The sequence below is a fragment of the Nothobranchius furzeri genome, chromosome 2 (genome assembly GCF_043380555.1).
Source record: "Nothobranchius furzeri strain GRZ-AD chromosome 2, NfurGRZ-RIMD1, whole genome shotgun sequence".
In the NCBI taxonomy this organism is placed as follows: domain Eukaryota; kingdom Metazoa; phylum Chordata; class Actinopteri; order Cyprinodontiformes; family Nothobranchiidae; genus Nothobranchius; species Nothobranchius furzeri.
The window spans coordinates 93,463,653-93,481,558 of record NC_091742.1 but is presented as its reverse complement, the minus strand read 5'-3'; the positions used below and the strand labels follow the sequence as shown (position 1 = coordinate 93,481,558).

The following is a 17,906-nucleotide window of genomic DNA, read 5'->3' as shown; positions in this document are numbered from 1 at the left end:
GTCTTTTGAGTGCCTGGTCCTCCCTCATCTCAAGTCCTTCACCTCCCCCCTCCTGGACCCTCTGCAGTTCGCATACAGAGCTAATAGTTCTGTAGACGACGCCATCAACCTGGCCCTCCACTTCATCCTGCAGCACCTGGACTCCCCGGGAACCTACGCTAGGATCCTGTTTGTTGGCTTCAGCTCTGCGTTCAACAACATCCTCCCTGCTCTGCTCCAGGACAAGCTCTCCATGCTCAACGTACCCAACTCCACCTGCAGGTGGATCACTGACTTCCTGACAGACCGTAGGCAGTGCGTGCGGCTGGGGAAGAATGTTTCCACCACTAAGCCAATTAGCACAGGATCTCCACAGGGCTGTGTACTTTCTCCTCTGCTCTTCTCCCTGTACACAAACTGCTGCACCTCGAGCCATGACTCCGTTAAACTGATCAAGTTTGCGGATGACACCACTCTCATCGGGCTCATCTCTGACGGTGATGAGTCCGCCTACAGGAGGGAGGTGGAACGGCTGGTGTACTGGTGCAGCAGCAACAACCTGGAGCTCAATGCTCAGAAGACAGTGGAGATGATTGTGGACTTCAGGAAAGTAACAGCCCCATCTCTCCCCCTCGTCCTGACGGACAACCCCGTCACCACTGTGGACTCCTTCCGCTTCCTCGGAACCACCATCACACATGACCTTAGGTGGGAGCCATCCATCAGCTCCCTGATCAAAAAGGCCCAGCAGAGGATGTACTTTCTGCGGCAGTTGAAAAAGGCCAAGCTGCCGGCCCAGATGATGGTGCAGTTTTACACGGCCAACAATGAGTCCATCCTCACCTCCTCCATCGCTGTGTGGTACGCTGGAGCCACAGTGAGGGACAAACATAGACTGCAGCACATTGTGCGCTCTGCTGAGAAGGTGATTGGCTGCAGCCTTCCATCTCTCCAGGACCTGTACGTCTCCAGAACCCGGGGGCGTGCAGGTCGGATAGCAACTGACCCTTCGCACCCGGGTCACAGACTTTTTGAGTGACGTCCCTCAGTCAGGAGGTTACGGTCCATCCGGACCAGAACCTCCCGCCATAAGAACATCTTCTTTCCATCTGCCGTTAGACTTGTGAATAGATTCTAGGAATATGGCCAGTTTTATTAGTCCTCCATGACAACCCAGGGTCCAGACCAGGAAGCAGAGTCGTAGTTTAACCCACCCCTCTGCAGCTTCTGTACTGTTACCCACCCACTACCCCATAGAGACAGTGTCCTGCCCACGGCCAAAATCACACAGATTAAATATCAGGCTTAATAAAGCAAATCATGGAAATCTCATAAATATTAGAACAAATTCAACTGAGCAGAAAACTAGAAAAATTAAATGTGGGTTGTTGAACATTAGATCCATTTTTTCTAAGACTTTGTTAGTTAATGAGTTGATTTGTGATAATCAGATCTCTTTGCTCTCTCTCTCACAGAATCCTGGCTGCAGCAAGAGGACTATGTTAGCTTAAACGAGTCGACTCCTTCAAATTATTTAAATCATCACATTGCTCGAAGTACAGGGCGAGGAGGAGGAGTGGCAACCATTTTTCATTCGGACTTATTAATCAGTCCCTTACAGATTAATAGCTACAGTTCGTTTGAACATCTTATTCTTAGTTTTCCTAATCCAGATTGCAAAACTGTAAAACCACTCTTGTTTGTAGTTTTATATCGTCCACCAGGCCCTTACTCTGAGTTTTTGGATCAGATCTCTGATTTTTTTATCTGATTTGGTGCTAAATACTGATAAGGTCATTGTAGTGGGGGATTTCAACATTCATGTGGACATCGAAAATGATTGCCTCAATGTAGCCTTTAGCAATATCTTAGACTCAATTGGTTTTACTCAAAGAATACATAGCTCCACCCACTCCTGCCATCATACATTGGACCTTGTTCTGACTTATGGCATTGAGTGTGAGGAAATAACAATCTTTCCACATAATCCAGTCCTCTTGGACCACTTTCTGATAACCTTTGAGTTTTTTATAACTGAGTTCTCGAGACATGAAAGTAAATTTCATTATAGTCGGTCTCTATCTGACAACGCTGTTGCGTCTTTTAAATCAACTGTTCCATCTTTACTGTCCTCAGCATCTCAGAGGCATGTAGCAGAGGGCAATATTTTCAGTTCTAGCCCCTCACAAATTGATGCCTTAGTTCATCATGTGAATTCCTCTTTACGTGTGGCATTAGATGATGTTGCCCCTTTAAAAAAGAAGGTAATTAGGGACAGGAATTTGGCTCCCTGGTTTAACTCTCATCTACGAGCCTTAAAACAAAACTCTAGGAAATTGGAGAGAACATGGCGCTCTACGCACCATGAGGAGGCCTACCTATCCTGGAAAAATAGTCTTGTGCTTTATAAAAATAAGCTTCAACAAACTAGAACTGCTTATTTTTCAGCATTAATTGAGGAGAATAAGCATAATCCTAAATTTATTTTCAGTACAGTTGCTAAACTTACACAGAATCGTAGCTCTGAGCCATCTATTCCCTTAGCCCTCAGCAGCAATGACTTCATGGGATTTTTTACAAGTAAAAGTAATTCTATTAGAAACAAAATCTTTAGCATCCTCCCTAATGCGATTTCTTCTTCCTCAGTAAGTGAGGCAGCTTCAGAGGTGACTCTAGAACCTCATCTGTGCTTGAACCGTTTTGATCCAGTTGAGCTTTCAGAGTTATCAAAAATATTAGCTTCATCTAAACCTTCAACTTGCATTTTGGATCCAATCCCAACCAAATTATTTAAAGATGCATTTCCTTTGGTTACTGCCCCCATTCTAGATATAATCAATCTATCCTTAGTAAATGGGTATGTACCACAAGATTTTAAGGTTGCTGTAATCAAACCTTCACTTAAGAAGCCTTCTCTGGATCCAGATGACCCAATGAATTACAGACCAATATCTAACCTTCCATTTTTATCCAAAGTCCTGGAGAAAATAGTGGCCATCCAAGTATGTCAGCATTTAAACACTAATGCTCTGTTTGAGGAATTTCAGTCTGGTTTTAGAGAGTATCACAGCACTGAAACTGCATTAGTGAGAGTTACAAATGATATTCTTATGGCCTCAGATAAGAATCTTGTGTCTGTTCTAGTCTTGTTAGATCTCAGTGCTGCCTTTGACACAGTTGATCACAATGTTCTTTTAGAAAGACTTGAACATGTTGTAGGGATCAAATTAACAGCGTTAGGCTGGTTTAAATCCTACCTGTCTGACAGATTTCATTTTGTAAATGTACATGACAAATCTTCTTCATACTCCAGGGTTACTTGCGGAGTACCACAGGGTTCAGTGCTTGGGCCAATTCTTTTTACTATATATATGCTCCCAATTGGTAAAATCATTAGACAGCATGGGATAAACTTCCACTGTTATGCTGACGATACTCAGTTATATTTATCCATTAACCCTGATGAACCTAATCGGTTGGGTAGATTACAGTCTTGTCTTGAGGACATAAAAAATTGGATGACTCTTAACTTCTTGCTTTTAAATCAAGACAAGACGGAAGTTCTCATCTTTGGACCAGAAATCCAGAAAAGGAAATTGCTTAGCCAATCGCCTGACCTTAATGGCATTACATTAATCTCCGAGAACAAAGCAAGGAACCTTGGTGTTATCTTTGACCAGGACATGTCATTCAAATCCCAGGTTTCACAAGTTTGTCGGATTTCCTTTTTCCACCTTCGGAATATTGCTAAGATTAGAAGCATACTTTCCAGGAGTGATGCTGAAAAACTAGTTCATGCATTTATTACATCAAGACTGGATTACTGTAATTCATTACTCTCAGGAAGTCCACAGAATGTAGTTAAAAGTCTTCAGCTTGTCCAAAATGCTGCAGCTAGAGTTCTGATGAGAATTAAAAAGAGAGATCATATCTCTCCTGTCTTAGCTTCCCTACATTGGCTACCTGTTAAATTCAGAATAGATTTTAAGATCCTTCTTCTCACATATAAAGCTCTTAATAATCAAGCTCCATCATACATCAGTGATCTGATTGTTCCATATGTTCCTAACCGAGCACTTCGCTCTCAGACTGCAGGTCTACTGGTGGTTCCAAGAATATCTAAACTTAGGATGGGAGGCAGATCTTTTAGTTACCAGGCTCCTCTCCTGTGGAACCAGCTCCCAGCTTTAGTCCGTGAGGCAGACACTTTGTCTACTTTTAAGAATAGGCTTAAAACATTTTTATTTGATAGGGCTTATAGTTAAAATCTGATGTTAGCCTAAATCTGGACAAGTTGGGGATTACAGGGAGGTGGAGTGTACAGTCGGTAAAGACGGCTCTCCCTTGCCCTGCCTCCAACATGCCTACATCTAAATAGGATAGGTTATCCAGAGTTAACTCTGTAGTTATGCTGCTATAGGCTTAGACTGCTGGAGGACACACTGACCACTTTTCACACTCTACTGCTTTCTTCTACAGTCTGCTCTTTAACTGTACTATTTTGTGCAATTTCAGCTGTTCACTTTATTTTCTCTGCAAGTGTTTTTCTCCCCAGAAGAAGCTACAATGACGTTCTGCTCAGCTGTGGTGGCCTCATGGAGGGGGCCATCGACTAGCACACTGCTGCTAACCACTAATACATTCTCTCTCTCCTGATAATAACTTTTTGTTTTCATTGACTTTTGATGTGCTAATACTAGTTTATCTGTTTAATTATAGATCCACTAGGGTAAATACAATAAAGTTTATCTTTCACCAAATACAATATTTACTAAGACATCACAATATAACTATAGACACATTACTTGTCTTTGTGTGTGTGTGTGTGTGTGTGTGTGTGTGTGTGTGTGTGTGTGTGTGTGTGTGTGTGTGTGTGTGTGTGTGTGTGTGTGTGTGTGTGTGTGTGTGTGTGTGTGTGTGTGTGTGTGTGTGTGTGTGTGTGTCTGCCTGCCTGCCTGCCTGCCTGCCTGCCTGCTCTGTCTTCTCGATCCCCAGTGAGCCATGGAGGATGGCTGCTTATACTGAGCCAGGATTCTCTGGAGGTTTCTTCCTGTTAAAAGGGAGTTTTCCTCTCCACTGTCGCTGCATGCTTGCTTAGTATGAGGATTGCTGTATAGTCACTGACACTAGTCAGTGACTTGATGCAATTTGCTGGGTTCCTTATATAGGAAACATTATTTCTGATTGGCTTAATGAACTGTGAATTGGAATGTTTATTATGTGAAGTGCCTTGAGACGACTCTTGTCGTGATTTGGCGCTATATAAATAAACTTGAATTGAATTATAAACACACAACCATGCTAGTCTTCTGTACTCGACACAAAGTCACGTTATCGGCCATGTTACCATTACCTGCCATTTTTTATAGATGAAAGTTTTATTCTAGTTTTTTTATTATATTTATTCTATTTTTAATCTTATTATTCATGTTATATGTAGCACATTAGTACCGAAGCAAGTTCCTAGTTTGTGAATTGTTTGTTCACTGACAATGGCAATAAACCCATCCTGATTCTGATATGAAGTGGTCGCTGCATAAGCGAAAACCTTTACTCTCGGGATCCCACAGTTTCATTTCAGCCCGGTCACTAGTGCATTTTATTACAATGATCCAACGTTTGCGGCGCTCCGGGTCTTGGGGAATCCTGTAGATGGCTCATTCCTTATGTCGTCCGCGTCTGTTCTGCATCCTGGGGCACAAAAGGAATCTACCATATTTCCTGTCTGATTGAGTTTTCTGACAATAACAAATAGTCCAGCTGCCGGCTTCTACCTGCCAATATGGCGCTGTTTCCATTTGAACTGTTGCATGCCGGGAGAAGTGACGTCAACTCCCGGAGCTCTATAGCGCTGCATTACCACCAGGGGCAGCTGTCAATCATCGAGAACGAGCATTAGATCTCAGCGTGCACAAGCACAACAGTGTCACGCGCCTCACTCGGCTCACTGTTTCGTGATCTACGCGGCCTGAAAACGGATGAAGTTGGCAAAGTATATTTTGGACAGGTAAGTTTTTTTTTTCAGATAAATTTACTTAAAATCTTTCTTTCACTGAAAGAAGTAATAGAGCAAACAAGCTTTGTATACTTTGTGTCCTATTGGCTAATGTAGCATTAGCTTGAATGCTAAGTCGACATGAATCGATGTTAGTCTTGAACTATTTATGCTATATTTGGAAGAAGTTTGAGTAACGAAAGGGGATTTTAGTTATATTTGTACAGGAGCTAATGATTAGTGTGGCGTTTAACTATAGGCCATATCAGTACGAGGCTAAAGTTAGCTTCCGACTCGGGAAACGGCTAAAGGGCCAATACACCCAATTTTTCTCTACTCTGACCATCTTTAATCTGCTCTAGCTCACAAACTACAACAGCCACACTGTTCAACCCTGTTCTAGATTATTCTATAATAATAGCAGATTGCATACAACCTTGTTTGGGATTTGTGAAACCTTTCCCTGATTTGTGAAACTTCAGCAAAGCATGATTTATGCGTTTTTTCAGCATCTGGCCAACGATGGAACAGCTGTAGCTCAAGAAGTACAGCCCCTACACTATTCAAACCTGTTCTAAATTATTCTACTATAATAGCAGATAAAATAAAACACAGTGTGGGATTTGTGAAACCTTTCCCTGATTTGTGAAACTTAAACAAAGCCAGATTTATGCGTTTTTTTCAGCATCTGGCCAACGATGGAACAGCTGTTTTGCCTCTGTTTGTTTTAAGTTAGCGGTGGATTATTTTGAAGAAATTCTGGAAATGGGATAACGAATGACTATAAAAAATGTATAGAAATAAATAAATAAGTAAAACTATATTTTATATAGCGCCTCTCAAGATAAAACTCTTGAGGCGCTTCACAACAAAATTAAAAAAATATAAATAAAAATTTATATTTTTATTTTAAACAAAGTTTATGAGAAAAAATAACACAATTGTGGTTTTAAAAGGTAAAGAAAGAGACAGAATTATTTGTAAAGAAGGAATTCAGTGGATACAGAGAAATGCGTGATAAGTACAGGGAGAAAAATAAGGAGAGGGTGATGATAAGGAGAGGGTGATGATGGCGGCCAATAGACGAGGTCTATTACCTTCAAAATGACAAAATATGTATTGATTCTAATCATATTCTTGTGCTTGTAATTTATTTTCATAGGTATGAAAATTTGGAGGAGGTGATATAACAAGGTGAAACTGAAAATGAAGGATCTTCACATATTTAAGTAGAAGGTTTTATCTGTATACGGCTGTCACATTTGTCAGGAAAAGTAACCAATAATTACTTTTGTAGGTTATCTTTTGTGGGAATTGACGAAAACATTGACGAGGAAGAGTACAATATTCAAAACTCTGTGTAAGTATTCAGATGTTAACAAAATGTGTCTAATTTTCCATACTAAAAACTTTTTTTGTGTGTATTCAGGATAGAGTCATCAGATGACACATGGCCACCAGAGAACCAGAAGTTGATTCGTCTTCAGAGGAGGACAAAACCATCTAGATGGACAGCGGTACTGATGACGGCGGTGATGAGGACTACACACCTTAAAGACGTGGTAATGTCCCCCTCAGAGTCTTACTCCACCCACGTATCAATTTTAAAAACTGCAACATTAGTAGGTGTTGCCTGGAGGACCGAGAGGGCGGAGCCGCGGCAGTGACGAAGACGAAGGCTAACTAGACGATGCTAGCTCCCTTCACTCTCTGAGCACTTATTAGAAGTGGAGGACGTTTCTCCCCCTCCTTACCCAGACACTTGAGAAGAAAGGGACCAAGTCTATTTGAAGGAGACAAGCGGACCTGAGCCTTATTGTTTTGAGCTTGTGAGTTGCCTGAAACTAGCGGAACCGACCCAACAGAACCAGCTCTGAATGGTAAGTAGCCGTTAGCCATAGCATCAGATTAGCTCCACAGCCCTAGAGAGCTAGTATTCAGCATGTTTTAGAGGTTTATCTGCTTCAACACATCTGGTTTTAATCAGCAACAAATAGCTGAGCTGCTTAACAGCTAATCTAACCCGTTAAAGCAGGAAATCCACTGAAACGTGCTCAATAGCAGCTCTCCAGGAGTCCTGGGCTCAAGTTAGTCTGCTGCATAGAAAGTTATGAAACTACCACATGAGAAAATTATTCTGTAATGTGTTCAGCCCACTAAAACTGCCCTGATTTCATTATTTATTTACTGATACCAGCTGCTTTCTTGGTTGTAGGTCCTCTGGTGTCTGCAGCTGGTCTCCTGCTTTTATTTAGCTTACTCACCTCAGACTGGAGCCCGCCGTGGTGGGGGAGCAGAGTCGGTGGGCTGCATCTAAATCGCGGAAGAGCCACGGTGGGCACAGCCTCCCTCTTCAAACGGAGACGTGCAGAATCGCAGGTAAAATGCAGGTTGCAAACTACAGCACCAGGCGGGAGCTGAATCTTTTCCAGACACCGATTGTGCGCAACCACTGGCGCCTAATTTCTAAGTCCAGCGGAAAGGGGTGCAACCCCACAGAGCCACCGCAACCATACTACACAACACCATCTCACCACTATGCTAACACGATATGGAGCAATAAACCCGAACTACTTTCTTAATTACACTAAAAGCCAAACACCAACTAAACTACAATATCCAACAGCCAAACTAACACTAAATAAGTATGTATAACACTAAAAGCTGTGCTTAAGACTAGGATATGCTTATGCTATACGCTAATGCTGAACTACGGCTAACCGTCCTACACGCGCTTGCAAATCCAACTCCCAACTCGCCACAAGGCGTGGCCGAGACGCTCGATGCTTTTATAACTTTGACAGAGAGCTGCTACGTAGTACTCTACTGGTTTACGTAGTATCTTACTCTTTAGCCATTGGCTAAAATTTATTCAAAATGAGTCAAATTCTATGTTTTAAGCTGAAGGTGGTGCAATACTGTAGTATTTAGGCAGAATTTTTAAAGAAAATGCACCAAAATGCTAAAATAATGAATACACACATTTAAAACACTATTACACACTCATTTATACAGTTCATCAGCAAAAAAAAGTTAATTTAGACGTTACTTGCTCTTTAAATAGTCTCTCTGTCTAGTTGAATGACTGAAATAAATTTGACTTTGCACCAGATTCTGATTTTTCCTGTTTCACTTTTTTGTATAATTGGGAGTTTTTATTAGCATTTCTACTCATAATGTAGTAAAAACACATATAAATAATAATCCTTCTAAATGACAGTAGAGCAGGCACAAATATGATCTAGGACTTAAATGTACTAACTTTTAACACCAGAGCAGGCATGGCATATTCTGAGAATGATCAGGAACACTAACTGGTTCCAGTTGGATGACTGGAGGATGATGGGAAGATAAAAGGTCATGGCGAGGAAATAATGATGTGACGAACAGGTGAGCGGACCTTCCTTACATGGGAAGTCCTGATGTCACGTTAAGAAGGGGATGCTGCAGACCCGCAGATTCACACCTGCAGCAGTGAATCAGGTGTGATCTCCAGCCTGATCACAACTTCCTCGTTCCTCGCTGCCCCTGATACACTTAAGCATCCGCCCCTTAGCTGATGACAGCTTCAACACACCTCGCTGCTTAATGATAGTAATGCATGTGATGTTTAGACAGCGACTCGTCTCAGAAACGTATAACTCCCCAACAGAATTGTTTAGAAAATCATCAGAAAAGTTTCAGAGTGTTTCTGTTTTAACTTAAACTTCTGTTTTCAACTGTAAGACACGTTGTCTGTGATTATTTACAGAGTAGTGAGAACACGGAGCGTTCTCCCAGCGGCAGCCAGGTGCCTCTCGTTTGTCTGACTACTTTCATTAACTACTGTTAGGGCACAGAATTATTCTGTCTGGTGCTTTCAGTGCTGCACAGATGTTACGTAAATGTTAAAAATACAGCTTACCGCAACTTTTGTAAAGTTTCCGGTGCCACCGGGCAGCCGCGGCAGAGACGATCTCTGAAAAATGTCCGCGACACGGACTCCGTTGTTGTCTGGAAGTTTGTTTTTCCAAGTTCAGAAAAGAGGCGGACGGGTTTCCTAAATCCTGCATCAGTCCAAGCAAGGCAACTTCTTTCTGTTTTTATTCCGTTTCAGTAGCCATTAGCGCTGTGCATTGTTGTGTGCGTCAGTGATATTCAGTCTACGAGGAAGTTGTGCAATGACAAAGGTTCCGCCGTGCTCGAAATGCAAGCTGCGATTAAATGCGTTAATTTTTTTCTAATTAATTAATCGTAATTAACTCGTTAAAGTCCCGACCCTAAATTAAACTAATTTTTATAAACTATATTCTTGACTCTGTCTGAATTAATATGAAGTGTGTGTTCCTAAGGTCGTATTAAATCAAATATTCAAAGACCAATAAGATTGATCATTTATAATTAGATGGAATATCACATCTTATTGATCATTCAGTAAAAGTAACCACTTCCATCACGTTACACCATCAGCATGGCTCTACACTTCATCCTGCAGCATCTGGACTCCTGGGTACCTACACCAGGATCCTGCCAGAAGCAGAAACAGCTGGAGTTAGCAGGTCAGATCCACGGTGTGTAAAGTCCACTCATGGAGGGAACAGGAAGGGAAACCACTGAAGAACCAGGATAAACAGACCCGAGGAAACATGGACGGAGACACGGCGCTGCCCCGTGGCCAGGCGGGAATGTGGAAACGGACCTGTGGCTATTCCAAACACAGGCGCCATCTTGTTAGCGGCCAGAAGCAGAGTATGGGTGGGATGAGGCTGGCCCATACTCTGGAACAGCAGCTGCTATGTGTGGACTCTCATGTGATTTGTTTATTTACATTTGAGGTAAACCTTTCTCCACACTCATCATGACTAAATGATTTAGGTTTCTTCTGGACTTTCCTGCACGAGTCTACATGTTGCTGCACTCTAACACATTTCTTATGAACCAAACAGCCTGAAGACCTTATTGCTGGATGACTTGTCTCCCTCACGTGTCTCTGGAGAGACCACTTGTGAAGAACTTGTTGACAGACTTACCATCTGACTCAGAAGACCTGCTCTCATTCCAGTCATCATCTTCATCTCCAGTTTCAGACCCAGAGTCTGACAGCTCAGAGTCCAGATTCACACCATCATCATCATCATCATCATCATCATCATCATCATCATCTCCACTAACTTCAGTCTCTGAAGAATCAGATGTTTGTTCATGAGGGTTCAGATCTGGGTTCCTGCTAGTTCCTGCTCCTCCACCAGTTTCTGCTGCCATCTGGTCAGCTGAGCTGCTGGTTGGAACATCTCTGTCTTCTATTTGCTGCTGATGAAGCTGTGAGACCAGAGGTTTCTCTTCATCATCCTCACTCTTTATAGAAACAGCAGTAACAGGAAACCCGACAGCTTCAGTCTCCTCCTTCAAACAGAGATGCTCTCCCTCCAGACTGGTCCAGAGCTCCTCCTGTTCCTCCTTTATGTGGAGGTGTTCTGGGTCCTGCTGGTCCACACCAGCACTCTGTTCTTCAGGAGCTTCTTCTTTAACCAGCGCCAGCTGTGGAACATCTGTAGGAAACACAGACACATGATGTTACAGACCACCATACCTTTATATTTACACCATGAGTGATACTGGCTACATGATGTGGGAAAAAGGAACAAGAACATGAACTTCATTTAGATAAAAACAGATTTCTACTTTAGGAACAATAAAATCTTCCATCACAATCAGCGTGTTTGTTTCTGACCAGAACTTCTAAGCCTCCTACTCACAACCCAAGCTTTAGATCTGAAGCTTATGTGAGGAGAAACGTCTCCAAGATAAAATCAGCAACTATTCAGTCAAAAGGAAAATGAATAAACACTTAGATGTAGCTGCTGTCAGTAACAATCTTTCACTTTTAAGCTCTCAGCAGGCTAGAGCACTACAAAGCAAAGGAATCTTACTAATTAGCATTTTGGGAGATTTATTGTTGTTTACACACACACACACACATATATATATATATATATATATATATATATATATATATATATATATATATATACACACACTCAACAAAAATATAAACGCAACACCTTTGTTTCTGCTCCAATTTTTCATGAGATGGACTTAAAGATCTAAAATTCATTCCAGATACACAATATTACCATTTGTCTCAAACATTGTTCACAAATCAGCCTAAATGTGTGATAGTGAGCACTTCTGCTTTGCTGAGATAATCCATCCCACCTCACAGGTGTGCCACATCAAGAGAAGTACAAGTACACGTCACGTGATCAGGAAGCAGAAAATCTATGTGTTAGGAGATCGTTTTGGGTTGCTGCTGTAAAAAAAAAAGTGAGTCGAGAATCGGAAAAACGTCGAGCCGTATATACCTTTTATTGGTATTTATACAGAACACAAGTTTAAGAGTATTTGTGTTTTCTAGACGGCTAATTTAAAAAGTTAAAGTCCCATTAGTTGTCACACACACAGGTGTGTGTGTGCGAAATTTGTTCTCCGCATTTGACCCATCCCCTGGGGGAGCGGTGAGCTGCAGACACGGCCGCGCTCGGGAACCATTTGGTGGTTTAACCCCCCCAATCCAACCCTCTTAATGCTGAGTGTCAAGCAGGGAGGCATTGGGTCCCATTTTTTCAAAGTCTTTGGTACGACCCGACCAGGAGTCGAACCCTGATCTCCCAGTCTCAGGGCGGACACTCTACCACTAGGCCTCTGAGAAAGGTAACTGAAAACGTTAGGTTATGTGTTACAGTGGGTGTTATGTACGCTCGCCACTAGATGATCCCCGCAGCTCCCTCCTCATCCGGTTCCCTTTGCAGCTGTTCTCTATTAGTCATGCCTGGTCACTCTGTTAAAAGGCTCGCCTCTCCTCTCATTCGGCGAGAAGGTACCGGGTAGTGTAGACTCTTCTTGAGGTTATACTATTCTCTTCTCCTCGATGCTTCTTTGGTAAAAACTTGTTTCGCTCGCTAGTCTTTGGTTTACACACTCTTTCGGATTTTGGATATTTAGGATTTGACTATTTGGCTTCGGAACATCTTTGACTTTGGATCTCCCCAGAGGTTTCCTGCTTATCAGGAAAGCTCTTATTATTCTCGGTTGTTAAATCCCCACCACCTTCTGGGGTGGCGTTTTTTGTTCTCCCCTTTTGTATATAGCTCCTTTTCGTTTTGTATATATATTTATTATTGTTGTAAATATTGTTTGTAATAAAATCCTTTGTTTTAGCGACACAGCACTCCGTTATTAATTCACCCACACACCCCTTTTATTACTTCTCCCAACCTCATCTCTCCTAGAGAGCCGGGGACGTTATAGTGGGTTGTGTGGAGCCCACGCTAGAGAGACCAGGTGGCTGTGCTGGTGCTTCAAGCACGCTAATACCTCATCTTGGTGAGTTAACGCCATGTGCTCGCTAAGCTCTGCTAGCAACCCGCTAACTAAAGCTAATTGACTTTGGCCAGCCACATGAGTTCATTTTAATGGATGTTAATGGTAATTCTGCTAACATAAGGGAACAAATTATTATTATTGTTTTATTTTTCCAAATGAATGTGAACATTGTGGATCTTAAACGTCAGTTTTGTTGATTATCATATTGTTATTGTGTAATTTTTGTATTTTGTATTACTCTACAAAAAAAAACAAGATTAAAACTATTAGTTACGTGAGTTAAAAACTGTTTCATGTATTGCCAAAATGTATTTTGAGAAAAGAAATGTACATGCATGTAAATGGTTACTATGGTAATGTGAAGGATGAAGAAAGAAAAGACTGTAAAAGCTATAGCTGTGAGAATAAGAGATGAGAATTTTATTTAGCTGTAAACAATAATTGCATTATTGTTGTGCAGGCTAGGTTTTTATGCTCGGTACGGGACTGAAGTGGATTGGAGTCCTGGATTCTCTCCGGATGGAGATGGCGAGCCTGTGCCCGAACTGAACTGAATCCCGATCAGGAGAACATCATTCTTCTATACTGAGCCAACATTCCAGTGGTAACCACTCAGACCACTGAACCTGAGTTTTACAAGACCGAGGAGACTTTCTTTTTGACTAGACTACGACCAAATAGAAGATTGACTTTGAGCTCTACCTGACTAGGTTTACTGATATAGGGGGAAATGCCTAATTGTTTAATTATATGTCTATTGCAGCTGCTGTATTTTTGTTCTATTTTCATATTTCTATATAAAATTGCAAATCTGGTGCAACTGTGTTCTTTTGCTCATTCTTTGGATCCAGCTATTCCATTTCCCACTCACTGGTAATTTGTAAGGGTAATCCTGTTGGACCTAGAGTCTGGCCTATTTATTATTATTTTTTGAATAAGTGGTAACTTAATCTGACGCCAGGGTTACAATAGACTGACAATATATTCATTCATCCACCAGTACCTGTGTCCATGCTGTCCAGGTCCAGGTGGTGAAGAACACACGATGAATCAGTCCCAGCTGATGGATGATCCTGAAGTGGTAGCAGGTTTTCTTTAGCCGTGTTTAGCTAACAGCTGCAATAGAAACAAAGCAGGAGAGCTGATTAAGATGCTGCTTCAGAACAACGCAGGAGATTAAAGACCCAACGCTTTGGTTCTGGCCAAAGGAACAGCAGCAGATCCAGAGGGCAGGAAGTCTAGAGAAAAGCTTTTCTCACCCACAACCTGATTCTGGAGCTCCGATTGTCACGAAGACCGCAGAATATCTTCTCTGGTTCTGGAAAGAACTCCACCAAGTTGTTGAGGAGGAGAAGAAAGTTTCCACAGCCTGGTGAGAAGATTTCTGCAGCAGAGCACTTAGTCGCTTTAGCTGATCAACTCTCCCAGAGACTGAAGTGAAGACATTTTTACTGAAGAGCCTCAAATATTCTCCTCACACACCAGAACAACAACAAGCTAGCTCTGCTAGCAGCTTCCGGTTTCTGCTTCTTCCGGTGGTCGGTGACCAGCGTAAAGGTGCACTACCGCCACCTGCTGGAGCACAATAAAACACACCTGGCTCTCATACATAACTTCCGCTGGTGGTTTTTTAGACAAAATATTTGTCGTAATGTTTTTTGTTCCTCTCTCCAAAAGCACCTGGCTGCAGACCTCCACTGTCAGGATGGGAAATGCACGGGATACATTACAAAATAAAACGGCAAACATACTTACGTTTGTAATTGATAGGTTTCAATATAAAATATTACATAAAATCTATGAATTATTTCCCTATAGTTCATATGTAGTTGTCATTTAACATGCTTACGGTTGTAATTTTTCTAAATGAATTAACGAATGGCCGGGATAGGTTTCAACATAAAACGCTAACATACTTCTGGTCGTCATATTTCTGAATCAAATCCCGAATGCTGTTTTGGTTGAATTGCTCTCCTCACAAACGCATTCATTTTTTGATATTACGTCTTAGTTTATGACAGAATATATCATAATGACCACGTTCTGCAACAGGAAAACTGAAAACACACAATAAAAATGACAAACAAAACTAGGTTTACTAAATACATGACAACAACATAAGAACGATAGAGAAATAATTTATAGATTTTACGTAATATTAAAACATAAATGTGTTTGTGAGGAGAGCGATTCGACCGAAACAGCATTCGGGATTTTATTTAGAAATATGACGACCAGAAGTATGTTAGCGTTTTATGTTGAAACCTATCCCGGCCATTCGTTAATTCATTTTGAAAAATTACAGCCGTAAGCATGTTAAATGACAATTACATATGAACTATAGAGAAATAATTGATAGATTTTACGTAATATTTTATATTGAAACCTATCAATTACAAGTGTAAGTATGTTTGCCGTTTTATTTTGTAATGTATCCCGTGCATTTCCCGTCCTGACAGTGGAGCTGTTAGGTATTTTATTTAATTCAATCCAGGCGTACCTCAAAGAAAGTCCAAAACACACAAGGGGGTTAGAGATATTATTGTTATCAGTACCATTTACCAATAAACACCAATAATCAATAATCAGATTTTGCAAAACCGGAGAGAAAAAAGAAACACACCAGTTGTGGGAGGTCTGGTTAGTCTCTCAACGAGCAGGAGCTCATCAAAAGGTTTTATTCACAGATGACATAGCACACACTCATTAAAGATGACCACACCCATCCCCTTCACAGACAGCAAACTTTCCCAGTTTCAGAGAAACACTCCGTCTGGACTTCACTAGGGAGCTTTTTGTGATAACAGAACTGCAGACTTACAAGGTCGACTTTCCCTGCGGCAGGAGCAAGACAACAACACCAGATGGTTCCCAGACAAAATCATCTTCCATGCATCCAATACTGTATTTACCACTATAAATGTGAATGAGGCTAATGAACTCTGTTTGACAGAACAACACTCTTGAAAAGAAATAGGTGAATATCAGATTTTTTACCCAACAGGAGCCTCCAACGGAAGCACCCTGACAGTGGAGGTCTGCAGCCAGGTTTCTCTTGTTTTTTTTAATGGTTTCGTCAAAAGCCCCGAAAAAACAAGTACACTACATTTTGTTACAATTCTGACCCATAACCTAATTGTTTTAGTGAAGGTATAGAACAGACTGCTGAGCTCAAAAGGAACAGGAAACGTGTCCTAAGATGATTTGGTCATGATAAAATTCATTTCAGTTTATTTATGAAGCGCCAAATCACAACAACAGTCATGTCAAGGCACTTCACACAGTAATCATTCCAATACAGGTCAGTTCATTAAGCCAGTCAGTAAAACGTTTCCTGTATAAGGAACCCAGCAGGTTGCATCAAGTCACTGACTACACACACACACACACACACACACACACACACACACACACACACACACACACACACACACACACACACACACACACACAGAACATAAATAACCAAGTAGTGTCTCTATGGTTACATTGTGATTCCTTAGTAGATATTTTATTTGGTGAGATATAAACTTTATTGTATTTATCCTAGTGAATCTATAATTAAACGGGTAAACTAATGGTACCAAATTCAATGTCAAAGAAAGTATACACACACACACACACACACACACACACACACACACACACACACAATGGGTTTCTCAGGGAGAGACTGAAGATCAAGAATCAACAAGAAATTACGTGAAAGCTGCAACCTGATGAGGAAATCATCTGGCCAACTACAAATCATTCTGGAACTTTCATGTTTTTCTGGACTTTGAGTTGATTTTCAGTCTCCATTCCATTGAACTGGACAAGAAAAAACTAGGTTAACACCTATAGGTCCATTCAGTACATTGAGTGGGTGTGGCAAGATGGCGCCAGTGTTTTTGGCCGGCCGTCCACCTCGCAGTCTCTTATTGTTTTTAGTGATATTTTTGAACTTGCCCCGATAATTGCAATTTTTAAGTATGATCGCTCCACTCTTTTGGATATACGGTTGGCAGTGTGCCTTTCTCCACCTGCCGTGAAGGATTTACATCACACCTCTTGCAAGCTGCTCCCTGGACCTCCTCTCTACCTGTGCCGGATGCCGTGTCTCTTCCGTGGTTGGAAGCGTTGACGTCGCGGCTGTCGAGCCGGGCGACTGGTGAAGCTTAGAGGTCTTCTGGCCCGCTCACCTGCCTCCTTCAGGATTTCAGTCGTTGTGGGGCCCAGTCTGTGTTCCACTTGGCGTTCCCTGAATCCGGCAGTTCCATGTCTGATCCCGTTGGAGTTGCCCGGGGATCTGGCGGGCCCACAGATCCGCTCTGTGCCAATGGTGCTGCGCTGTCGTGGAATCTGCCCAGAAAACCTTCTCCTAGTGCCTACGTCATCAGCAGTCTGTTCCACGACTCGGAACGTACGTCAAAACTCGACCTCTGTCAGCTTTGCTCTTATAAACGCAAGATCCATCAGAAAGAAAACTTTTATACTAAGGGATCTTTTCCGTGATCGAGCGCTGGACTTTCTCTGCGTCGTGGAATCCTGGATCGCCCCGGGTGAGTCAGCTGTTCTAGCGGAGGCTCTC

At 41.8% G+C, this 17,906-nt stretch overlaps 1 protein-coding gene across 1 annotated transcript in view; it reads right to left on the bottom strand.

Moving 5' to 3' along the window:
• LOC129163062 (gastrula zinc finger protein XlCGF57.1-like) overlaps nucleotides 1-14,850 on the bottom strand; it is a 42,690-nt gene extending 27,840 nt beyond the window's left edge. The window contains exons 1-3 of the mRNA XM_054739998.2: nucleotides 14,596-14,850; nucleotides 14,340-14,452; nucleotides 10,984-11,502 (exon numbers count right to left, since the gene is read on the bottom strand). Coding sequence (XP_054595973.2) covers nucleotides 10,984-11,502; nucleotides 14,340-14,349 — 529 coding nt within the window. The 5' untranslated portion in view covers nucleotides 14,350-14,452; nucleotides 14,596-14,850. The remainder of the gene's footprint in view (nucleotides 1-10,983; nucleotides 11,503-14,339; nucleotides 14,453-14,595) is intronic.
• Nucleotides 14,851-17,906: the final 3,056 nt, after the last annotated feature.